This window comes from Zophobas morio, unplaced genomic scaffold, assembly GCF_036711695.1.
Source record: "Zophobas morio isolate AGI-343-1 ecotype UQ-CSIRO unplaced genomic scaffold, CSIRO_AGI_Zmor_V1 ptg000014l, whole genome shotgun sequence".
Lineage (NCBI taxonomy): Eukaryota > Metazoa > Arthropoda > Insecta > Coleoptera > Tenebrionidae > Zophobas > Zophobas morio.
The window spans coordinates 19,433,675-19,454,927 of NW_026972119.1; the positions used below are offsets into that span (position 1 = coordinate 19,433,675).

The 21,253-nt window shown below is 37.2% G+C and overlaps 3 protein-coding genes and 1 pseudogene across 3 annotated transcripts; 1 reads left to right on the top strand and 3 right to left on the bottom strand.

The window, feature by feature from the left end:
- Positions 1-1,229: 1,229 nt before the first annotated feature.
- Positions 1,230-2,334, bottom strand: LOC135128834 (CLIP domain-containing serine protease B4-like). Its single transcript, XM_064055914.1, has 4 exons — positions 2,268-2,334; positions 1,668-1,850; positions 1,378-1,606; positions 1,230-1,296 (listed from the first exon to the last, which is right to left on the bottom strand). The coding sequence occupies exons 1-4, from the start codon at positions 2,332-2,334 to the stop codon at positions 1,230-1,232; spliced, it is 546 nt and encodes a 181-aa protein (XP_063911984.1).
- A 2,954-nt stretch (positions 2,335-5,288) lies between these two features.
- On the bottom strand, positions 5,289-7,508 carry LOC135128836 (serine protease snake-like). The gene is made up of 6 exons (XM_064055915.1): positions 7,413-7,508; positions 6,801-6,969; positions 6,478-6,725; positions 6,085-6,434; positions 5,604-6,003; positions 5,289-5,536 (listed from the first exon to the last, which is right to left on the bottom strand). The coding sequence occupies exons 1-6, from the start codon at positions 7,506-7,508 to the stop codon at positions 5,360-5,362; spliced, it is 1,440 nt and encodes a 479-aa protein (XP_063911985.1). The 3' UTR covers positions 5,289-5,359.
- Positions 7,509-8,769: 1,261 nt separating this feature from the next.
- On the top strand, positions 8,770-9,391 carry LOC135128837 (protein trunk-like; annotated as a pseudogene).
- Positions 9,392-13,743: 4,352 nt separating this feature from the next.
- LOC135129003 (venom protease-like) lies at positions 13,744-15,241 on the bottom strand. The gene is made up of 5 exons (XM_064056084.1): positions 15,159-15,241; positions 14,883-15,065; positions 14,593-14,821; positions 14,112-14,511; positions 13,744-14,044 (listed from the first exon to the last, which is right to left on the bottom strand). Exons 1-5 carry the CDS (start codon positions 15,223-15,225, stop codon positions 13,868-13,870), a joined length of 1,056 nt encoding a protein of 351 aa, XP_063912154.1. The 5' UTR covers positions 15,226-15,241; the 3' UTR covers positions 13,744-13,867.
- Positions 15,242-21,253: the final 6,012 nt, after the last annotated feature.

Below are 21,253 nucleotides of genomic sequence, written 5' to 3' on the forward strand. Positions count from 1 at the left end.
TCTCTTGTATATACGAAGAATATTCTCTACATTCTAAAACGCAATTTGAATTTGGTTTGTTTTGTAAGTACACAAAATCTGCTTTTTTACATACTTCTTTCGATGATATTCTTGGTCGACGAGAGTTTGGACAACAAATTACGGATTGGATTCCTTGGTTGGCGCAAGTTTGGGGCGCATTGTGACCAGACTTTACTTCGTCTTGAACCGCCTCACACTCCTTTAATAGTTTGCATACTCCTGAAGATTTAGGCGACTTGAGGATGCAGGGGTTTCCTGTAATTGAACTGCTTAGTTTCAAGAAAAACAAAAAAGGGACACTGTTTATGCATTGTAAATGATGGCATAGTTTGATTTCATTTGACTTACCAAATATGTTTTCCTTATAAACTTGGTTTATGGTGATTGCAAATACTATAACTAGAAGTTTAAACATTTTAGCAACTTAATCAATAATCACACCCGTGTAGTGGACTCTCTACCAGTGCTCGTTTTATAACACAACACTGATTGTGTTTCAAGACTGAAATAGTACGACACAAATTCGGTACTCCAAGTACTACTAATATTTTTTGACTTATTAATTAATTATTTTGAAAATTACTAGCCACCCGGAAAGATACAATGTGCAGCTGTCAAAATATATTCTTCATTTATAAGTTATCCTCCACATAACCACGTAAGATTTCCAGAATCTTCGTTCAGATATATCGCTCAGCAGGTCGTTGTCCTCCAACAATCAGCTGGACAATTTTATGTCCACATAATTGTTTCTCTTGTATATACGAAGAATATTCTCTACATTCTAAAACGCAATTTGAATTTGGTTTGTTTTGTAAGTACACAAAATCTGCTTTTTTACATACTTCTTTCGCCGATGTCTCCTGGACGACGAGAGCTTGGACAACAAACTACGGATTGGATTCCTTGGCAGCCGCAAATTTGGTTCGCATTGTGTTCAGACTTTACTTCGTCTTGAACCGCCTCACACTCCTTTAATAGTTTGCATACTCTTGAAGAGTTAGACGACTTGAGGGTGCAGGGGTTTCCTGTAATTGAACTGCTTAGTTTCAAGAAAAACAAAAAAGGGACACTGTCTATACATTATAAATGATGGCATAATTTGATTTCATTTAACTTACCAATTATGTTTTCCCCATAAACTTGGTTTATGGCGATTGCAAATACTATAACTAGAAGTTTAAACATTTTGGCAACTTAATCAATAATCACACTCGTGCAGTGCACACTCTACCAGTGCTCGTTTTATAACACAACACTGATTTTGGTTCAGGACTGAAATAGTGCGACACAAATTTGGTACTCCAAATACTACTAATATTTTTTGACTTATTAATTAATTATTTTGAAATTTACTAGCCACCTGGAAGGATACAATGTGCAGCTGTCAAAATATATTCTTCACTGATAAGTGATCCTCCACATAACCACGTAAGATTCCCAGAATCTTCGTTCTGATATCCTAAGACTGCCACATGCGGAAATTCTTTTCGCTCAACAGGTCGTTGTCCTCCAACAATCACCTGGACAATTTTATGTCCACATAATTGTTTCTCTTGTATATACGAAGAATATTCTCTACATTCTAAAACGCAATTTGAATTTGGTTTGTTTTGTAAGTACACAAAATCTGCTTTTTTACATACTTCTTTCGGTGATATCTTCTGGTCGACGAGAGTTTGGACAACAAACCACGGATTGGATTCCTTGGTTGCCGCAAGTTTGGGGCGCATTGTGACCAGACTTTACTTCGTCTTGAACTGCCTCACACTCCTTTAGTAGTTTGCATACTCCTGAAGAGTTAGACGACTTGAGGGTGCAGGGGTTTCCTGTAATTGAACTCCTTAGTTTCAAAAAAAACAAAAAAGGGACAAATTGACGAATTAGGTTACAAATTGTATGGTTATCGATACGATTGGTGTGAGTCTTGATCTTATAGTTTTCAATACTAATTGTCGGCAACATTCACACGTGTTAATAGACACAACAGTAGTTTGTTATAGCTGTTTTTTTTGTGTGTGGATGTGTATTTGGCATAAAGTTTTAGCAAGTATATCCACATAGTTTTTTCTTTTTTCTCTTAACTTATCAGCTACTTACAGCTTCTCACTCAAGTCCATTAGTGGCGCTGGTATCAAAATATTTTTTTGGGTACTAAAATGACATTGTTGATGTTTTATTTTCATCTAACCTAAATATAATGTCGATAGCGACTACTTCAACAACACCAAAGAGTGAAGGCTCACCAAATTCTGTTTCTGAAGTATGTCCAGCGTGCAAGGCCCCTGCGGACAAATCGTTACTATCCTCCATGGTTTACAGGTCATGTGATTTCAGCGCTACGTCAAAAAGAGCTTGCTTTTAAACAGCATAAAAAATTAAAAACTGTTGATTCGCATGAAAAATTCAGGTCTCTCCGTTCATACTGTAAGACTTTAACTAATTGTGCTTATAGGGAATACACATTAAATGTTGAAAATCGTCTTCAAGATGAGCCTGCGAAATTTTGGGAATTTGTTCAAAGCAAGAAGAGTACCACAAGAATCCCTGGTACAATGACTTATAATGAGTGCGCACTTGACAGTCCTAGTCTCATAATGAAAGCGTTTGCCGATTACTTCAGTTCAGTATATATTGATTCGCAGCCTAATGTTAAATTCGATAAACATGAAGTTGGTAGTAGTGTATCTATTTTGCACATTTTTTAGAATGATGTTTATTCTGTATTAAAAAACTTAAAATACTCTTTTACTATGGGTCCTGATGGGGTACCGAGTTTTTTATTGAGGGATTGTACAAGCAAATTTGTCCAGCCTTCGGTGTACTTATATAATCTAATTATTATTAAAACCGGTATTTTTCCAACATATTGGAAAAGAGCAACAATTTGTCCTGTGTTTAAGAAAGGAGACAAATCAGATGTAACTAACTACAGACCAATCTCTCTACAAACTTAGCCTGCTTCAGTCAATTTTCTAGTGAAGCCGTTGACAGCAAGCGACAGGTCGATACTATATATGTGGATTTTCGGAAGGCGTTTGATCAAATTGATCATTATGTTTTACTGCGAAAATTAAGTAACTTCGGTTTTTCTGATAGCTTATAAAAGTCTTGGAATCGTATCTGCTAAATAGAGTACAGTGTGTGCAGTACCGCGGTTACAAATCGAAAAATATCGTTCCTTTGTCTGGAGTACCCCAGGGGTCCAACTTGGGACCGCTCTTATTTTTGTTGTTTGTTAATGATATTAGAGAGGTTGTCTCAGCGGGTAACTTATTGTTTGCTGATGATTTTAACTTCTACAGAGTTATCAAATCCCTTGATGATTGCGTCGCTCTCCAAAGTGACCTTGATAATGTTTATCAATGGTGTCTGCTTAATCGTTTATTTTTGAATACCATTAAATATTTATTGGTAACGCATACCCGGAAATTGTCCCAATTTGTTTTCAATATAGCATAGATAATGAAACATTGGGACGAGAAAATTCTGTATTAGATCTAGGAATATTGTTTGATTCTGTTTTAACGTTTGTACCGCACATTGGAAATACGATTTCAAAAGCCTATAAAATTTTAGGATTCATTTAGCGAAACAGCAAAGAGTTTAATAAAACACAAACCCTTAAAACCTTGTTTATTGCACTTGTCAGATCTAGGTTGGAGTATGGCTCAATCATTTGGCGCACCACATATCAAGTCCACATTAGCAATATTGAATCTATACAGAGAATGTTTTTAAAATATCTGGCCTATCGTGAAGATCATGTATATCCTCTGAGAGGGTATCCGCAATTACAGCTGTTAAGTAGATTTAACTTCTCCTTTCTAAATACGAGAAGACTAATTTCGGGTGTGAGATTCATTTTAAATTTGATTAATTATAAAGTTACTTGCGCTTTTTTGCTTGGTAAAATAAATTTTCTTACACCGAAATTTAATGTTCGCCAACACAAACTATTTTATTGTCCCCCTTGTAAGAGTAATTTACTTCAAAAATCTCCGATTGTTGCTATGTGCACAGTGTACAACAAAATATCCAAGGACTGTGATCTTTCTGCTAAAAATGCTAGCATTGCTCCTTGTATTACTGCTGAATATGGTGCTTAGTGTATTTCTAGTATTATCTTTAATAATCTACAAACTAAAATTTTGTCTTTTCTTTTGACATGCCCAATTTAATTACATTTTCACTTTCTTTTTCTTTTTTTTTCATTTTCCCTATAAAGTGGGTTATCCCGTTGGGAAAGTTGCGTTTAATAATAATAATAATAATATTATTATTTCTGTTGCTTGTCAATGATCTACAATTTTGTTTCAAGTATTCTATTACAATCTGATTTAAATGGGTTATATGACTGGTGTAATCGGAATCAATTATTTTTAAATACAGATAAGTGTTATGTTATAACATTCTGTAACGTGACAAATTTATACCAAGATATTTATAAAATAAATGACGGTGCCTTGAAGGTAGTAAATGAAATAAAAACCTCGGTGTGGTGTTTGATTGAAAATTATCTTTTAAATCTAATTATGATTATATTTTCAAAAAGTCAATGAGCATGTTGGATTTTGTATGGCGTCACTGTCACATGTTATCTACATTCTCCTTAAAGACACTTTACTGTTCTCTCGTACGTTCGCATTTGGAATATTGTTCACCAATATGCTTTCCGTTTTATAAATCGGATAATGATTATTTGGAAAGAATTCAAAAGAAATTTCTTAGATGTTTGGAGTTCCGAACGCATTGGACTCACCATAAAGGCCAATACGAGTTCATCACAAATTTCATAAACCTGCCTTCTCTCCATACAAGGAGGAGGCTGTCAGATGGTTCCCTTTTACATGGTTCCATTAATGCCCATATTGATTGCCCTGAAATATTATCACAGTTGGATTTCTATGTTCCTGATCCGTCGGCTTGTAATGTACGCAGTGTAAAAATTTTTTGGAGTGCATCCTTCGTTAAAAACAAATTTTGGTTTTAATAATCCAATTAATAGATTAATGGAACTTGGAAACAAATTTGCATCCATAGAAAAGTTTGATCTTTTCCAGAATTCAAAACATATATTCAGACGTGAATTCTTTTATATTCTCAACAATAATCTTTTGTACATATAATTAATTTATTTTTGTAAATTGGAGTAATCCGCAACATGATTAAAAATAACAATAATAATAAATATATTTTTTATTGTAGACCTGTTACATACATATGATAAACTCATTCGTTAAATGTTTACTATACTATACTAGATCGTGTTACAGACAATTATTATTTGCCTGTCGTTTCTTGTTAGACAAGCGACAAGTCAAAATCACTAATTTGATTACGCATTTTCTGGCCAAACTGTGTCTTCAATCCACTTAATGTACTGCGAAACTCGAGTGTTTACAGTGGGACCACCGGAACACTCCACTCCAAACGAAGTTAAGCCAACTATATCATACATACAAGAGGTAGCGTCGTCAATCCGATATATTTGCAGCGGACCACCAGAATTAGTCTGAAATGTCAGACATATTTTTGTCTTCTCTCATATTACTGATTATTATTATTCATTTTTAACTGACCTGACAAGCCTTTCCTCCAATCTTGTCGCTTGTGCAAATTTGCGTGTCATTTACAATTAGCCTTCTCACGCTTTTGAACCTGTTATTACAAGTGTGATGGTCTACAATATCTTGTGTTATTTTAAACACACTCTCACTTTCGCTTCCTCCATACCGTGTATATGCCCATCCAGTAGCAATAATTCGCGAAACAGGAATGTCAAAGTGTGTGTTGAGACAAGCCGGGCGAACGTAAGAATTTAACTCTACGGGTTTTTCCAGTTTTAAAAGTGCTATGTCGTTGTGACCGGTAGTAAATTTAAATTCTGGATGTACCACTACATTTGCTATTTTTGTTTCTTGGGTGTGGATAGCGTCGTTAACATCTGTGACCCCCAACAACACTGATTTTGGTTCAAGACTGAAATAGTACGACACAAATTCAATACTCCAAATACTACTAATATTTTTTGACTTATTAATCAATTATTTTGAAACTTACTAGCCACCTGGAAGGAAACAATGTGCAGCTGTCAAAATATATTCTTCACTTATAAGTGATCCTCCACATAACCTCGTAAGATTCCGAGAATCTTCGTTCTGATATCCTAACACCGCCATATGCGGAAACTCTTTTCGCTCAGCAGGTCGTTGTCCTCCAACAATCAGCTGGACAATTTTATGTCCACACAATTGTTTCTCTTGTATATACGAAAAATATTCTCTACATTCTAAAACGCAATTTGAATTTGGTTTGTTTTGTAAGTACACAAAATCTGCTTTTTTACACCCTTCTTTCGCTGATATCTCCTGGACGACGAGCGTTTGGACAACAAACCACGGATTGGATTCCTTGGTTGCCGCAAGTTTGGGGCGCATTGTGACCAGACTTTACTTCGTCTTGAACCGCCTCACACTCCTTTAATAGTTTGCATACTCCTGAAAAGTTAGACGACTTGAGGGTGCAGGGGTTTCCTGTAATTGCACTGCTTAGTTTCAAGAAAAACAAAAAAGGGACACTGTCTATGCATTGTAAATCATGGCATAGTTTGATTTCATTTGACTTACTAATTATGTTTTCCCCATAAACTTGGTTTATGGTGATTGTAAATACTATAACTAGAAGTTTAAACATTTTAGCAACTTAATCAATAATCACACCCGTGTAGTGCACTCTCTACCAGTGCTCGTTTTATAACACACGCAGTGGGTATTTACACGTCTGGCAATTCCAGGGACAAGGTTTCTTTTTGACTTTGTAGATGAAGGAAAAAATAGTGACTGTTGGGAACAAAACCATGGTGAAAATTTCAACATCAGCAAGTCGCTCAATACACTTATACGTTCTTATGGAGTTCGACTTGTTAATGTGCGACTTCCTGATTTCCTTTAAATGCTAGTCTCAAGAACTAATTTTATCTTATGATATAGGCTTCGGATTTTAGTTCGTTAAAAAATGAATAAAAGGAGACATTTTTAGGTCCCAAAATTGACGAATTAGGTTATAAATTGTATGGTTATCGATACTGTTGGTGTGAGACTTGATCTTATAGTTTTCAGTACTAATTGTCGGCAACATTCACACTTGTTAATAGACACAACAGTAGTTTGTTATAGCTGTTTTTTTGTGTGTGAATGTGTATTTGGCATAAAGTTTTTGCAAGTATATCTACATAGTGTTTTCTTTTTTCTCTTAACGTATCAGCTACTTACAGCTTCTCACTCAAGTCCATTAATGGCGCTAGTATCAAAACATTTTTTTGGGTACTAAAATCACATTGTTGATGTTTTATTTTCATCTAACCTAAATATAATGTCGATAGCGAGTACTTCAACAACACCAAAGAGTGAAGGCTCACCAAATTCTGTTTCTGAAGTATGTCCAGCGTGCAAGACCCCTGCGGACAAATCGTCACTATCCTTCATGGTTTACAGGTCATCTGATTTGAGCGCTACGTCAAAAAGAGCTTGCTTTTAAACAACAGAAAAAATTAAAAACTGTTGATTCGCATGAAAAATTTAAGCCTCTCCGTTCATACTGTAAGACTTTAACAAATTGTGCTTATAGGGAATACATATTAAATGTTGAAAATCGTCTTCAAGATGAGCCTGCGAAATTTTGGGAGTTTGTTCAAAGCAAGAAGAGTACCACAAGAATCCCTGGTACAATGACTTATAATGAGTGCACACTTGACAGTCCTAGTCTCATTGTGAATGCGTCAGCCGATTACTTCAGTTCAGTATATATTGATTCGCAGCCTAATGTTAAATTCGATGAACATAAAGTTGGTAGTAGTGTATCTGTTCGGTCCAGTCAGGTAGACCGAAGGAGAAGGGGTGCAGCAGACTCCACCATCCCACCCACCACCACCACTTATAAATATGTAAATTTAAATAGTAGTAGATTCGAATAAACCGTGAAGCAGAAAGGTCGTGTCTCACTGAAACTATATTTATAGTTTCAACATCATTTTGGTCATCCATTGTGACCACATCATTTTTGGTCATCCATTGTGACCAACATTTGTGGTCACCCATTTGTGATCGCTGGTCCTTCGAGCAAATACAAAAACTTACCGTTGGGTCACCCACTTATGAGCTAACATTTGGTCCTTCGAGCCGGATCGTCACAATTTCCGTCAGGTCACCCACTTATGACCTAACAGAAATAACTGAGTCTCTTGGCAGTACTTTTTATACAAAGATGTGAACTTTTGTTAGGTTTACGTTCGCATAATGGAAGTAATTGTGTGACAGATACGTCAATCGTGACATGCGATAAATTTTGGTTATGTTGTAGATACATTTTGCAAAAAGGTCAACAATCTGTCAATCTTGACAGCTGACAACCGGAAATTGTAGAAAACATCATGATACCAATTTCAACTAAAAATGCAGGATTGCCGACAGACTCGGTCATGTCACGCGGTAGTTCAGGGGCGAGGGAAGTTCTGTCGAAATAACCTTCGACCAATTTTTTTCTATCAAAAAAGCAAAGTCATCTTGATGACTTTTTCAAGTGAACATCTGAACTTAATTAGCGTTGGTACAATGGGAGAATTTTGAACCAGGTAGGTATGTATTAGCGAGAAATGGCATTAAATACGTTTCACTTAGGGGGAAGGGATAAACGAACAGTTGTGCCGTCAGAAATGGCCATCAGTTTGTACTTGCGACCACACTTACTATGTCTTACGTACTCGTGTTCATAGTGTTGACGTCCGTTATCCATTTCAGCGATAACGTACCTCTTACAACGTGGGAGAAAAAGTTGGTATGTGCTCGAAGACATCCTCGGGGCTGCATTCAATCCGAGGTACATGAGTGTCGAAGAGCCAGTCAAAACCGAGTCTGCAAGTAGTGGAAAACGTGGTGTTTCTTTCGGAGAAGAGTTCTACGTCGACGACAACTTTCTCGAACAAATCGACTCTGAGCCAGCCTGGAACGTCAACAACCACGTAACCCTTACAAAGAAGCGATACGGGTTCCATCGAAGGAAAAGAAGTAGCGACTATTTATAGCAATGGCAGTGCAGTTCTAAAATTGAATGGATCGATTTGGAGCCGGATTATTTTCCGAGATATTTGCGATCGGTAGTGTGTTTAAGTGAAAATTGTTGGTTCGGTCTGTATAGCTGCAGACCAAAATCTTTCACAGTTAAACTGCTACGAAGAAAAAAGGGTTTTTGTGCGAACGATTCTAAAAATGGCAATCAAGTAGGATTGAGCGGTTTGCCGAAGGATTTGAAGGAGTTGTGGGTGTGGGAAGAAAAAGCGCTGAATTTTTGCTGCGATTGTGTGAGAGTGTAGGAACGTTTCAGGATTAATGTAGTTGTTAATTTTGTTAGTTGGTTTTAACATTTAATTTATTTATAGCAGTAAATAGATCAAGTTTAAATAATTTACCTATGAGTGTTGACTTTTTTGAATCCAGTGATATTAAATGTTCAATGAGTGTGATATATGTAGGAGAAAATGTTAGTTTAGGGAGATATTTTCTTTTAAATGTGCAATGTTTATCGATTAAAAACTGGACAGGAACAATTATCGTATGTTGTTATTGTAAGTATTAGATATAATGTTTTATGTACACTTTGTAACCTGTTTTTGTGTTTGTAATACATAATTTTGCCTGATTTATTTTTGTTTAATATAAATATTAAATTTACTGCTGCTGTTAAGCCGCTTATGTAAAAATATACATATAAAGAAAACCAACAGTTTTTATTTTTGAATAAAAGTAAATTTCCAAAATTTGATATATTGACACAATCTTCATAATTTACTAATGTTATTTAAAAAGTTTGCTAAAGTTTACATAAAAGTAAATTTGTGTAAAACAACCTCTTCGTCAAAAAAATTCTATTGTTTCAAGTAATAAAATGATCTAAATGTTTTGATAAAAATTACTTAACTTTCTGATGTACTGCAAGTTCCAAGAGAACCGGGATGAACACGTGCTTGCTGGAAAAGTTTTCTTGTTTAAAACTTTCACTCATTGCACTATTACATCGTTAAATCTACTTTAAAGTGCAGATGGTAACAGCTAAATGAATACTTAATAATTATCACACAATGATATACCTGAATGACAAATTAAAAAGCCATTTAAATGAAATTATCCAAGTATGTACCGGGCACAGAGAACAAACGATGTTTTTAAAATGTCTACATTGACTGTTGTAGACATGTATCTATCTTTGAAAATACTTTATTTTTTTAACATTCCAAACTAAAAATTTAAAATGTCAATGTTACTGACAGTGAGCTCTAAAAGTGTTAAAATTTTTAGGACTAGATAATTAACAATCTGACAGTTTTGTTGCTCGTTGATCATGCTTTAGGTCTGTAGAGCAGGGCTCTTATAAGTTCTAGCAAACAAAAGTGACGGCCTTAACTTTTAAAGCCGCTATAGGATTACCACAAAAGTATGAACTTCTGTCAAATAATGTTTATTACCCTTCTGTTTACGAGTAAACACCTGCAGAGGAGCGAGATGAAAATGAGTCAAGCGAAGTGGCATCGAAAGTTAGACCAGACCAGGTAGAAAATAGCGAAGAAAATTATTTTGTGACAAACTTGTCGACTGTTAGAAAACTCTGGTAATCAGATGCGGAGAGCGCGGTGTGTTCAAATTGTGGTGCAAAATTTTGTAACTACTTGATTCCTCACAATGACCGAACTATGGTACAAATTTCTTAATTGGGGATTAAGCTATCTCGCTTTAATCAGGCATCTACGTTATTTATTATTCGAAATTCTGTGTGAGGAACTTAATAAAATTTAGTAAACAACGTGAACATCAGAGCTGTTCAAAGTACTCAAAAAAAGTACTTGAAGTACCAAGTACAAAGTACTACTTGAAATAGTGTTCAAGTAAAGTACAAAGTACTTACTTTCAGCAAGAGTATTTCAAGTATCAAGTACTTTTCAGATGTACTTGAAGTACTCGTAAGTACTTGAAGTACTGAAAATGCTTCAAGTACTTTCTAATTATTTGAAATACTGTAGAACTAGATAACTTTTCCTGTTTTTTCAAAAAAGCTTAATATATTTTAGAACTGAATTTTTTAATACTCAGAATTTAAGTATACAATAATACATATTTCGCCACATAAAAAATTGCATAAGCATCAACTTAAATGCAGAATGGTAGCTCACTTATTAATAATACTATGTTATTTATAAACAATATTCTTTTGAAATACTTTTACATTTTCTGTTGACACAATGCCTTCGACAAAATTAACGTCTATTTCTAATTTAAAATCTAAAATAAAATACATGACGGCGTTGTCTATGTATGCTTACTATTAATTTATAACAAAAACACCGCTGTATGGTATTTTCTCAGGCTTCTGTTGCCTTTTTTTAATATTTTGAATTTTGATTCACCACCAAAACGTTCTGATTTTTTAATAAAGTTGTTTTAAAAATATATGAATTTTATGAACCGGTTCCGTGTTTAAATTTGTGGGTAGTTTACAGCACCCTTAATCATTACCCATTGTGAAAGTGCACAGGGCCGGATTTGTGAAACTGAAATTTTTCAGAAAAAAATTTTAAGAGCAGTGCGATACATATACATGCTCGTGACATAAAAATGTTTAAGTCACTATGTTGCATTTTCAAAAAAAACGTATGAATTTTTTAAATAAAAAATAAAATCCCTAAAACGAGAGTCCATTTTCAGCGAAAACTATAACTCTTGAAAAATATCAAGGTGATCAAAGTAATTAGTCATTTTTTACTTTTGCGGTTACCAAAAATGCTGAGAATTTTCTTGGAATAAATGCCTCATATTCCTGAATATATCTGTCTACCACTTACGTATTTACTATTCTAAAAATTATTAAATTAACCTAAATACTACAGTGACTAAATAGTAAACACTAATCACTACAATGTTTGTCTAACTAAGTATATAACTTTACACTGACAAATCACAAATACTAGGTTCGTAATGCTGTGCCGTCCATTTATACAAAATTTTGTTCTTCTAATGCCACAATATTTCCAGAATTTTCCTATACATTTTCGATTGGCTTATTTTTTATTTTTACCTGAAAACCCAAAGAAGATGGCATTAGTAACTGATAACTACAATGACTTCAGGGAATGCCTAACAACGGCTTTTGCGAAAATTCAGGTAAATATGTACTAAATTTATTATTGTTAAAATATTTCGTAGGGGTGTATTTATCTAGGCTATTATACTAACTAATCGCGAATTTCACTAACTTTGTATTTTTTTATAATGTGAATATGTATTGTTCCATTTACGGAAGCGGCCACTGACCCTTTTGGGTATCTTTACCTGATATTGTAAATACAAATGTAAATTCAGTACTTCTGTAACCGTCCTGTATTTAAACATCGAAACCGAACGCTGTCTATTATTTCGCACACAACGAAACAAAGGTCCTTCGAGCAATATCAAAGTACAATTCGGTACTCATCAAAACCATACAATCATGATCGTATCAACTGGATTACAAAACATTGGTACTACGAGCCGAGTTTCACAAAACGTATTTCATTTTGAACAATATTGGGTTTATGTAATAAGCGATGCAATATAATACGTAAAGTTATTGTACGGTAATAAATAAAATCCGCAAAGGAAAGATAAATGACACTAATTAGTGTGACTTTAAAATCATTGTTTTTCTGCATTACGTCTTTTTAAATTGTTGGTGTTCAAATAATTCATACAATTTAACAGATTATTTGAAACTGTAATGTGAGAAAATATAAGTAGTAATAACAAACTAAGTTTATATGGCTGAACCATGTATAAACAAAAAAAGAAAATTTGGTAAAAAAAGAGTGTCTAACATGATAAAGAAAATTCAAGTGCAAAATATTTAACATAAAATTGTGTTTAAGTTCTACGAGGAAGAGGCGAATATGAAAGTCTGTACCTGCCATCAGCTATTGCTATTATAATAAAAGGGATAATACCTAGGCGAGTTCTCCGCCCTGACCAGGCTTCTGACTGACAAATACACGGCGGGGTTAAGAAACTAATGAAAGAATAAATATCTTTTTGACCGAGTACTGAATCATTTCTCAAATATTTTCAAATCCGACCTTGCACTTTAGCAGGTACGTCAACAAACCCGATTCCCTTTGGGGTACCGGGAAGGTACTGAAAAACTACCCGCAAAGTTAAGTTCCAGACCAAAATACAAAAAAGACAAAATTCATATATTCACAACTGAAAATTTTACATGGATCTCCGACCCTTCTGCTGTCGTCATCCACTCTCAAATGACATATTTATGACATTAATTTTCTTACCTACCTATCTATCGGCATTATGCAAGTACCTATGAAATGTACGTCATATTGTGGATAAGATATCCACAATCACAGATCAAAATATAACCTCACAGGAAACAAACACGATTTTACTATAAAAATACATCTAATCAAATAATTGAATTAATAACTTTAAGTATTTAACAGACCCTGTTTTGAGATGTGAAAACTTCGTAAAATAGAGACTAAAGTATTTGAAATTTCCACTTTCATACTTCAAGTAATTCAAGAGTATTTAAAATACTGAGTGAAGTACTTGGAGTAAAGTACTTGGCAAAATCAAGTACTAAACTCAAGTACATTTTAGTAATACTCCAAGTACCAAGTACCTAAATATAAACGTACTTCAAGTAAAGTACTTGAAGTAGTACTTCAAGTACTTTTACTTAAAGTACTGAACAGCTCTGCATATGATAAACTCATTCGTTAAATGTTTGCGACAAGTCAAAATCACTAATTTGATTATGCATTTTCTGGCCAAACTGTGTCTTCAATCCACTTAATGTACTGCGAAACTCGAGTATTTACAGTGGGACCGCCGGAACATTCCACTCCAAACGAAGTTAAGCCAACTATATCATACATACAAGAGGTAGCGTCGTCAATCCGATATATTTGGAGCGGACCACCAGTATTACTCTAAAAAGTCAGACATATTTTTGTCTTCTCTCATATTACTGATTATTATTATTCATTTTTAACTAACCTGACAAGCCTTTCCTTCAATCTTGTCGCTTGTGCAAATTTGGGTGTCATTTACAATTAGCCTCTTCACGCTTTTGAACCTGTTATTACAAGTTTGATGGTCTACAATATCTTGTGTTATTTTAAACACTCTTTCACTGTCGCTTCCTCCATACCGTGTATATGCCCATCCTGTAGCAATAACTCGCGAAACAGGAATGTCGAAGTGTGTGTTGAGACAAGCCGGACGAACATAAGAATTCAACTCTACGGGTTTCTCCAGTTTTAAAAGTGCTATGTCGTTGTGACGGGTAGTAAATTTAAATTCTGGATGTACTATTATACTTGCTATTTTTATTTCTTGTCTGTGGTTAGTGTCGTTAACATCTGTGACCCCCAACAACACTGATTTTGGTTTAAGACTGAAATAGTACGATACAAATTCAATACTCCAAATACTACTAATATTTTTTGACTTATTAATTAATTATTTTGAAACTTACTAGCCACCTGGAAGGATACAATGTGCAGCTGTCAAAATATATTCTTCACTGATAAGTGATCCTCCACATAACCACGTAAGATTCCCAGAATCTTCGTTCTGATATCCTAAGACTGCCATATGCGGAAACTCTTTTCGCTCAGCAGGTCGTTGTCCTCCAACAATCAGCTGGACAATTTTATGTCCACATAATTGTTTCTCTTGTATATACGAAGAAAATTCTCTACATTCTAAAACGCAATTTGAATTTGGCTTGTTTTGTAAGTACACAAAATCTCCTTTTTTACATACTTCTTTCGGTGATATCTCCTGGTCGACGAGAGTTTGGACAACAAACTACGGATTGGATTCCTTGGTAGCCGCAAGTTTGGGGCGCATTGTGACCAGACGTTATTTCGTCTTGAACCGCCTCACACTCCTTTAAGAGTTTGCATACTCCTGAAGAGTTAGACGACTTGAGGGTGCAGGGGTTTCCTGTAATTGAATTGCTTAGTTTCAAGAAAAACAAAAAAGGGACACTGTCTATACATTATCAATGATGGCATAATTTGATTTCATTTAACTTACCAATTATGTTTTCCCCATAAACATGGTTTATGGTGATTGCAAATACTATAACTAAAAGTTTAAACATTTTAGCAACTTAATCAATAATCACACTCGTGCAGAGCACTCTCTACCAGTGCTCGTTTTATAACACACGCAGTGGGTATTTACACGTCCGGTAATTCCAGGGACAAGGTTTCTTTTTGACCTTGTAGATGAAGGAAAAAATAGTGACTGTTGGGGGGAAACCATGGTAGAAATTTCGACATCAGCAAGTCGCTCAATACACTTATACGTGCTTTTGGAGTTCGATTTGTTAATGTACGACTTCCTGATTTCCTCTAAATGCAAGTCTCAAGAACTAATTTTATCTTAGAATTTAGGTTTCCGATTTTAGGTCGTTAAAAAATGAATAAAAGGAGACATTTTTAGGTCCCAAAATTGACGAATTAGGTTATGAATATACAAACAAAAAAATTATTAAATAAATAAACGATCTATAGTTACGTCCACTAATTCTAAGTTATCGCAAAAAAATGGCGATCAAATTAAAGCAAGTCGCATTTAACAAAAAATCAAATATTAATTCAGGTATTTAAAATGAGTTACAAAAGCAAACTATATATTTCTTTAAATTTTCGATTGTAAATTTACACCTTTGATCGCTTAAAACACTTTTAAGTTTTGAGAACGTGCGTTCCACGTCACAAGAAATGATGCAAAATTAAATATTGAACCATCTACGTTTTCATTTATGTATGTATTGTTGGTAGCATTTCCATTAGCGCAAATTACGTTATTTACTAAACATATAAAATCGCATCGTGGATTCTTTTTTAATAGAGAACATAATTTTTGGAACGCCATTTCCCCCACCTTTCCCGATGTGTTTTTTAAAGATGTATACACTTTTTCCACAATTTCCGCACTTTGGTTTAATTTTAAACTTATGGTTTCTAATTGTTCTATTGCACCAGCAATAATTTTAAAGTGAATTTTAATGTACAAGAGTTCATTTTCTACGTTTGCTTTATTCAGGAGTTCTTGAGCTTTTTTAATGCTTTGTGCATCTGTGGCTTTAAATGACATTACAATCTAAAAATATTCAATATAAGAATGATACTAAAAAACCATTGTTTTAAAATATCAAAGTGTTCTGCATAAAACAATGCTGCTTGAATCCAAGTTCAGGTGAGAGAAATGTATTTGGTAAACTGTTTTTATGAAACTCTACTCTTATTGGTGCTTTTAAAAAGATTTTCTTAACATTGCTAATTATCCCATTGACATTTGGATAATTCAGTCCAAATGTTTCAGACACTAAATGTAACCTATGTGCTATACATGTTAAGTGTGTTATATTTTCATAAAACACCTTCAAATTAGTACCAGTTTTGATCATGTATATGAAGTACCATCTGATACAAACCATTTAACTTGTTTGTGTTCAGTTCCTTTTGGCCACAATAAAGCTACAAATTAACAATTAAATAAATTATAATAATTTCAATACTTACAATTATTAATAGCACACCCAATGATTCGTTTATAGATCTCGAGATTGTGTTGCTATTAGTTTTATCAAGCTGCTTCAAAGCTAAGAAGTGGACGGCCAGCTTCTTCAGAAGATAACTTTCCAATTACTAAATGGGCTATGTATCTTCATAATCTGTTCGTCGTCTCATCGACGCTAATCCATAATAATCATTATTGCTAACAGAATTTCTAATTTGTTTAATTACCTGTAAATTATCTGGATTCTGGATTCTTAATTTATGGGGGCTGACCGTAGCCAGCCGGCACTTAGGCCTCGCCTTTGGGCCCATTGTACCTTCCCCAAGTCCATATCAGGGTGTTTTCCCGCTCCTCTACTCGTCAAGCCATCCAACTGCTTGAATGTACTTGAGTAATGCAGAGGGTGGAAACTCCCTGATATTTGCCATACTAGGCCAGATGTCCCCTAGTATGGATTCCCTGTAGGAGGCTAGGGCTGGACACTCACGAAGAATGTGCTCAGCTGTTTCCTCTTCTTCATTGCATCCACGACAGATTGGGTCTGTTGCTACCCCTATCGTATGTAGATGTTTGTTAAACTGGTAATGTCCCGTAAGGAATCCTACCAGTTTACGCAGTTTGTCCCTTGAAAGTGAGAGATAAAATTTTGTCAACTTACGGTCTGGTGTCGCCATACAAGCTCTACTATGCCGACAGCTGCTCAACGTCGCCCATATCTGCTCATGGCGTCTATGGGTATATTGCTTTACGAGTTCGTTCGAGAGGGCGACCGAAGGCGTGATTGCCGGTTCGGGTCCCCAGAAGGGCATACGCGCGGCTCGCTTCGCCATCTCATCTGCCCTCTCGTTTCCTTCGTTGCCACTGTGTCCTTTGATCCAACAAAGTACCACTCTATTCCTCTGCGTTACATACTTTAGCGTTTGTCTGCACTCCCAAACCAGCCCGGATCGAACCATACAGCTGTCCAGGGCTAGTAGTGCAGACTTGCTGTCAGTAAGTATGCGTATTGATTTGTTGCCGATTTCACGTTCAGCAATGATTCTAGCTCCCAGCATTATTCCCATCAATTCTGTTTGTAAGACAGACGTGTGGGTGCCGAGAGGTACACTGATTTGTGCGTTCAGTTGTTCGGAGTAGATGCCGGCTCCTGAACCACTATCTGTTTTGGCACCATCGACATAGATATCTATGTCGGCTCGTCCTTCTGAATTATCACTCATTGATATTCTATATGTCTTCTCATATATTAATTTTGTGCCCATTCGGTCACAACCCATCCTCAACAAGGGTATTCTGTTGAACGCCTCCGTTAAGATCCGAGTGTGCTTCGTTGTGCGGCCTTGCTTGTTCCATACTCCCAGAGAGTGAAGTCTTAGAGACGTCGTCATTGCCGCTTCCTCTATGTAAAGGTTGAGAGGTGCTAAGCAAAGAAGAGTCTCCAGAGCCGCTGTGGGAGTGGTCCTCATTGCTCCTGTAACACTGAGACACGCCATTCTCTGAACGTGTTCAAGTTGCAGGGCTGTTGTTTTTTGTCTGGCTCTGGGCCACCAAACTAAAGCTCCATAGCACAGCATCGGTCTGACTATTGCCGTGTAGATCCAAAGGGCGATCTTGGGATTTAAACCCCACGACCTTCCCACCACCCTACGACATTGCCAGAGAGCCGAGCGTGCCTTTTCTACTTTATCATCTACATGCTTCTTCCAATTCAGTCGCCAGTCCAATACAACTCCCAGGTATTTGACTTCGTCCGAAAGTTGAAGCGTTGTGTTAAATATTTTTGGCATCTGTAGTGTGCCAATTTTCCTTTTCCTGGTGAACAGGATTAGTTTCGTCTTTTCTCCATTAACGGAGAGGGTATGTCTGTTGCACCATTCCTCGACTATTTTTACTGCAGCTTGCATTATCTCACATAATGTATCTGCGTTTTTTCCTGTTAGCAGAATGACTAGATCGTCCGCGTATCCAATTGTGTGGTAGCCAAGATCATTGAGGCGTCGTATCAGGCTGTCAACGACAGTATCCCACAGTACAGGAGAGAGAACTCCTCCCTGAGGACATCCCCTGTCTACAACAGCCTCGATCTCAGTGCCACCTACATTAATCATTACTTCCCTGTTCCTCAGCATACTGGCCACCCACCTACTTAGGGTGGGGTCCACGTCGTGCTTTCGTAGGGCTAGTTCTATGCTTTTGAAGGTCGTTTTATCAAACGCTCCTTCAATATCCAAAAACATTCCTAAGGTGAAGAGTTTGTTCTCCATCGCCCACTCTATACGGTTTACAACTGTGTGTAGGGCCGTATCGGTGGATCTTCCTTGGATGTAGGCATGTTGGTTCGGATGTAGAGGTTGCTTGCTCAAAGCAGTCTCCCGAATCTCTTTTTCGCTTAGTCTTTCTAGCGTTTTCAGCAAGAATGATGTTAAGCTAATTGGTCTGTAGGATTTAGCCAAGGTGTAATCTTGTCGTCCTGGCTTAGGTATAAAGATAACCTTTACTTTTCGCCATGCATTCGGTATGTAGCTGAAAGCCAGACACGCCCGAAGCATTGGCAACAAAATAGGGCGTAGTCTGCTCATTCCCCTCTGCAGGAGGGCGGGATAAATACCGTCAACTCCTGGAGATTTGTATGGGGAAAAGCTGTCCACTGCCCACTCCAGTCTTGCCTCCGTGACTACCTTTGCAGCCAGCGCCCAGTCCTTCGGGGAAGGTTGAGTACCGACTACATCCCTTTTGGAATGGGAGGTAGTCCGTGTGCTGCCTGGAAACATGGTCTGCAGCAAAAGTTCTGCGGACTCTTCTAAGGTGGCTGTAAAGGTGCCATCTTCTTTCTTTAGGAAACCTGGTTGATGTGTGTGGTCCTTCGAGAGAACTCTCTTCAGCCTTGCGGCCGAAGCAGTCGACGTTATGTCGCTGCAGAAGGATCTCCACGTTTCCCGTTTCCTCTTTCTTAATTCTTTTTTAAACTCTTTCCGGTGCTCTTTATAGGCTTCCCAGTCTTCAGTTTTCTTAGTGTTTTTTGCTCTATTGAAAAGTTTTCTTAGCCCCGATTGAAGTAGGCTGAGCCTTCGGTTCCACCATGGTGTACCTTTGCCCAGACCTTCCTTCTTTAGGGGGCAACTTTTCTCATACGCTGACATTAGAGAGTCGTTGATAATGGTCAAGGTTTTCTCTATGTCTTCTGTCGAAATGTATTCCGTTGGTATAGACTGCACGGAGGTCCCCAGTCTGTCGTCCAGTTCTTCGTTGTATAAAGCCCAGTTCGTCAGCCTAGGGTTCCTGTACGTCTTTATCTCCATGTCTATACATTTTGATGTATACATGATCCATCTATGGTCTGACACTGACGCCTCTTTAGAGACGTGCCATCCCATTATATATTGTGAGATATCCCATGTAGCCAGTGTAATATCTATTACTGACTGACTACGTGATGTTACGAAAGTTGGTTCGCAGCCTCGGTTGAGAATCTCTAGATTTGTTGATAAAAGATATTCAGCTAGTGTTCTTCCTCTATCATTAGTGTCTTTGCTCCCCCACAACAGACAGTGGGCATTCGCATCGGCACCGATGATGAGGTTTATATTTCCGGTATCACAGTGTTCCACCAAGTTCGCCATTTCCCATGTTGGACATGGTTCCTGTGCTCCCTGTGGTAAGTACACAGATGCTATTACCAGTTGCTCTTCGCCTCTTCCTATGTTACACTTAACATTTACCGCAGTCACATCCCTGGAGCTGACCTGAGGTAGGAGGACGGCTTTGATTTTCCTCGGAATGTAGACGCATGTCCTTGGAGATTCTATTGTGGTACCTGAAACAACAGTGCCATTTAAATTGCTCAACCCTGCGATCCTGGATTTTACAATCCATGGTTCTTGGATTATTGCTATAGTGTTCTGCATCTTGTCTAGACGACGACACAAAACAGTCGTCGCCATGCGACAATGCTGCAGGTTAATCTGAATGAAATTTATCTGCTGCAGCGCCATCTCTGCAACCAAAAATCCCATAATTGTCCTAGGAGACACGAGGCACATTCTCAGGCGGGCCCGCCCCCACTGGTAGAGGCTTCATCCCCTGGGGTTTCTACCTCTTCCATAGGGGTCCGCCCTTCCTGAGCCGACGCCTCGTTCTCCTTGAGTTTCAGGTTGAAAGAGGACAGCATATAATTAATTCTGCCCTCTCTCTCCCTGATTATCTTGGCCTCTTCCATCCCAAGACCAAACACAAAGAGGTTGCCTGGAGAGGCAGCCTCGGGTTTGGCCTCGCGATGGAAAAGAAGCCATTTTTTGACGTGGGCCCATTGGTTCTGACCCTCCAGGCGGCGAAGTACGACTCCTGCATCCACCGGTGGTCCCGGTATCCACAGGGTCGCCCTCACCAGCCTTGGTAGCTCAGCCAAGGGGACCACGTTAAGTTGTGCGCCCTCCCACAAGGGTGTTAGGGAGCGCACTGTTTGTTGTAGCCATTTCAGGGACAACTCGTCTTCACAGGTTATCCTTAGGACTTCCCCTGTGTACTTCATGCCCCTGAAAGTGGCTGCTTGTCTACCCGATGCCAAGCACTGGTCCAGTTGCCTGTCCAGCGCTCCCATCAGG